The 3,940-nt window shown below is 53.1% G+C and overlaps 1 protein-coding gene across 1 annotated transcript; it reads left to right on the top strand.

The window, feature by feature from the left end:
- Positions 1–466: 466 nt before the first annotated feature.
- EPUS_09514 (uncharacterized protein) lies at positions 467–3,198 on the top strand (the record flags this gene model as incomplete). Its single annotated transcript, XM_007808006.1, has 3 exons — positions 467–855; positions 904–1,468; positions 1,516–3,198. The coding sequence occupies 3 exons, from the start codon at positions 467–469 to the stop codon at positions 3,196–3,198; spliced, it is 2,637 nt and encodes an 878-aa protein (XP_007806197.1).
- Positions 3,199–3,940: the final 742 nt, after the last annotated feature.

Here is a 3,940-nt window from a genome sequence, read left to right as displayed (position 1 = left end):
ATGCTCCTCTTGATAAGAGTAACTCAATCAAGTAAATTGGCACTTCCGTACGCTGTTTTGCTACTACTTCTAACACACAGTTCATCAGCATATTACCAAGGACGAAAGCAGCAAAATTGACCAGTGGCCCCTCACAGAAGTTCAACATCTTTTAACACCTCCGGACTCTATGACTGACCTATCAAAGAAACGCAAAATATTTCCAGCATTTGCCCGTGACGGCCTACGATTTCATCTACCCACGCCGCCAAAGCTACTCAAATAGATCTTCCTGGGAACATAGTTGCAGTCACTGCTGATCGTGTCGATAGCCAGGGGGCACTCCGTATTTTCACCGAGGACAACAAATCTGGGCCCTTCCTACATATTCCCGCATGGACTAGCCTTTTCCTCTACACGCTTGCACTGCATGCCTTGTACCCAAGAACACCGTCACAATAACTGAGCATACGTCCTAGCTGCCAGAATGTGGACCCAAGGCGAGAACAACACTAGCGCCCAGCCTTCGGCGTCATCTGCGAGCTCTAGAGAGATACCGAATCCATCAAAGCTGCCAGAGCTCAAGTACTATAAGCTCCCGAACCCAACATCTATCCGTCTCTTGGACATCGTCGAGTCCGAGTCTGACAAGGTTCGCTGTGAAATGCGGATCATGGATTTGAACTCTTGTCCCGAGTATGCCGCGCTCTCCTACACTTGGGGAAACCCTGTCACGGTCTACGAAGAGCCTATGCCGGACACCCAGAATCTGAAGTACCCAGAAGATGCCGACAAGCTCCCCTTCACCTACTCCACACCCCCGCTTGGCCCTAACGGGGAGGCGCTTGTCGTTGTCGATGGCCCCAGGGAGGATTAGTTCTTTCTCAACCCAAGCATCCCTTACGAGAAGGTCAATTGGAAAAGCGGAACCCAGCGCTCGATCGAGGTCAACGGATGCGCGGTGCATGTTGAGGAGAATTTGTTTCTCTATCTCGTGGCGGTAGGCCACTGGAGGGCTCAACATGCTAGAACGGGTGACGATTCCGACCACGTCCATGATGCTCTGCGCCTACCAATGTGGATTGACGCTCTATGCGTCAATCAAACCGATCTCGCCGAGCGGGCTGCACAAGTCCAGCTGATGAAAAGGATCTTCAAGTCGGCGTCCATCGTCTTCGCCTGGATAGGGCAAAGCGATAGGCTGTCCAGCATCGCCACCGATGCCATGGAAATGATTCTGAACTACGCATCAACACTCTCAGAGGCTATCTTCGCTCCGACACATGATTCCGAGGTCCAGCGCCCAGAACTAATGGACACGTCGCTCTCGTCGATTCCCGGAATGAGCGTGGCTCATTGGTTTGCCCTCTTCTCGCTCCTTCAGCGGCTTTACTTCAGGCGAGCATGGATTGCGCAGGAGCTCATCTTCTCCAAAAGCATACTTATGATCTGTAGCGGAGGCATCATGAGCATAACCCTCCTTCTGACCGTGCTCTCCTTCATTTTGGAACAACGGCTGGACCACGACCTGTGCAGGCTAGGTCGGAACCTATTGACCGGCCACCCCTCTCCGACGCCGGTCGGCACTTCATGAAGCTTGCGACATTCGCTGAGACTCAGTGTTCTCCTCAAATAGCGTCGGCGAGCACTCCTCGGTCGCTGGAGATCGAACCAAGAAACGCATTCTCCTTCATCCTGGGGTATCATCGTGTCCGCGGACGTCTCGGGTCCAGTAAAGCTGGAATGCCGTTGATAAGGAGCCGACTCGTGTCCTCAAGAGTAAACTCGAAAGCCGTGCATAGCTGGGGCGTTGAACTTCCAGAACATATCAAGCTAAGCGATCAGGTCATGGTAGAGGTCGAACCGGGAGTTTTCAGGTTCCATCGCCGCCCTCTCCGCCTACTCTCGGTGCTGTCGGACTTCCGCAATCTCGATGCCACCGACCCACGTGATAAAATCTTCGCCTTCCTTAATCTCGCCACGGATGACCTCGGCCTTATTCCGGACTACTGCGCCAATGTGCAAGATGTCTTCAGAAAGGCGACCGAAGCGATGTTGAAGAAGACGGGCACTTTTTCCGTCTTGTCCCAGATCCAGGATCCATCAGAGACCAAAATTAAGGGCCTGCCTGGTTGGGTCCCCGACTTCAGCGCCAGACTTGAGCGAACACCGTTTGACCAAGACGGAGAGGAGTACCAATTCTATACTTCGTCTAACTTTCCAACGGCGAAGATGCACTTCAACACGGATGGGACGCTCGGGGTAGATGGTTTCAAGGTAGACACCGTGTCCTCGGTCACCGACATGGAAGGAGATGCTATCATCCAGGTCCTGAAACTCGCGCTGAAAGTGCCCGCGCATTACCCTGCGAATCCTCTCGCCTGGTGGTGTAAGGATCACGTTGGTCGACATCTCCGCCCGCGAGCTGTCACCCGCGTCGAAGCACTCTGGCGTACTCTCGTTGCAGACCAGTTGACGGAAATGGATGAAGACTACGGAACTCTGGACTCCAGAGCCGGCCTGAGCACTGGCTTCGTCAACTGGGTTATTACGGATATCCTGGAGGCTCGTGGATTGCTCGTCCAGTACATCGATATCGATCCAGATCATTGGATGGTAAAGCTGATAATAGATTCCTTCTGCACAAGGATGTGTCTTTGGTCGGCGATGTACGATGAACGTCAAATTTCCACCTTCACCAACCTGCGAGATCTGGGGGGCGTCCTTGACGATCTGGGGTCCAAAAAGCAAGACGAGGAGGATCAATATCAGCCAGACCAGCATCTTGAAATTCCGTCGCCAAGGATGGGCCTTGAGCATTTCCCGACGGCCCACCAGATAGCGGCGTGCTTTCGCAAGCATGTCCAGGAACCCGAGGACGGTGAAGACACCCTTATCGGAAGCTACAGGACAAGCGCGCTGCTGCGATTGACCCAACTGGAGCGCAGACAGCTCCGAAACTTCGAAAAGTGTATGCAGGAAGCAACTGAGGGGCGCCGGCTGTTCTGCACCGAGGCGGGTCGGTTTGGTCTAGGTCCGAAGCCGACCGGACAGGATTCCCAGTGCACAGACCAGATATGGATTTTGAATGGAGCCAAGGTACCTTTTGTCTTGCGATGGGAACGAGAGAACCGGTACAAGATCGTTGGGGAGGCGTACGTCCACGGCGTCATGTATGGGGAGGAGACGAACACGCTACAGGAGATTCGCCTGGTCTAATGTGCTGAGGGCAGCCAAAGGGATGCTGGCGTAGAGAACTCTGGTGCCCTCCGGCTGAGTGTCTTCAGGAGATGCGGGCCTGGGACGTTCAGGTGACACAGCGGCGTCCGCCGACTTTACACCAATGAGCTTTAGCATGAGCTGCTCCAGCTGCTGTGCAGAAGTCAGGATCTTGAGTTGCTGTTGGCACACTTCATCCCGTTCCCAGTAATGATTCGCGCAAAAGACTATAGGATCGGTATTAGTGAGCATGGCATTCTTACCGAGGACAGTGGAGTCAGGTATGTGGTCGGTATGCTGCATCTTCAGCGCCTCCAGCACATCTTTGAGCGAGTCACCATACTCATTAAGAACTGAACGTTCTATTGTTGTATGCTCATCCCAGGGAGAGTCGGTGATAGTTTCGATGCAATCCTTCATACCAAGCTCCCTCCTGGGAACATCCTCGCTAGCAGTGTGTGGAGCGGCCACGTTTTCGGAGGGCAATAATGACTACGACTCTAGGTCTAAAGACTACGATGCCGAGTCGAGAGGCGAAGAGGCACTGAAGGAAGAATAATACAAGAGAAAAAATCCTGTTGAACTTCTGTGAGGGCCTATTGGTCAAATTTGCTGTGTTTACTCTTGTAATTTGCCCGTGCTTTATTGGTCGAATTCTCGGTGCAATATTGGAGCTATTTTCGCTGTGCACGGACAGCCGATTTGTACTACGGCTACAGGCCTAATTTTGGCACCCCCCCCC

This window comes from Endocarpon pusillum (genome assembly GCF_000464535.1).
Source record: "Endocarpon pusillum Z07020 unplaced genomic scaffold scaffold7354, whole genome shotgun sequence".
In the NCBI taxonomy this organism is placed as follows: Eukaryota; Fungi; Ascomycota; class Eurotiomycetes; order Verrucariales; family Verrucariaceae; genus Endocarpon; species Endocarpon pusillum.
The sequence above is the reverse complement of the archived record's forward strand: the minus strand, read 5'-3'. Positions and strand labels throughout refer to the sequence as shown.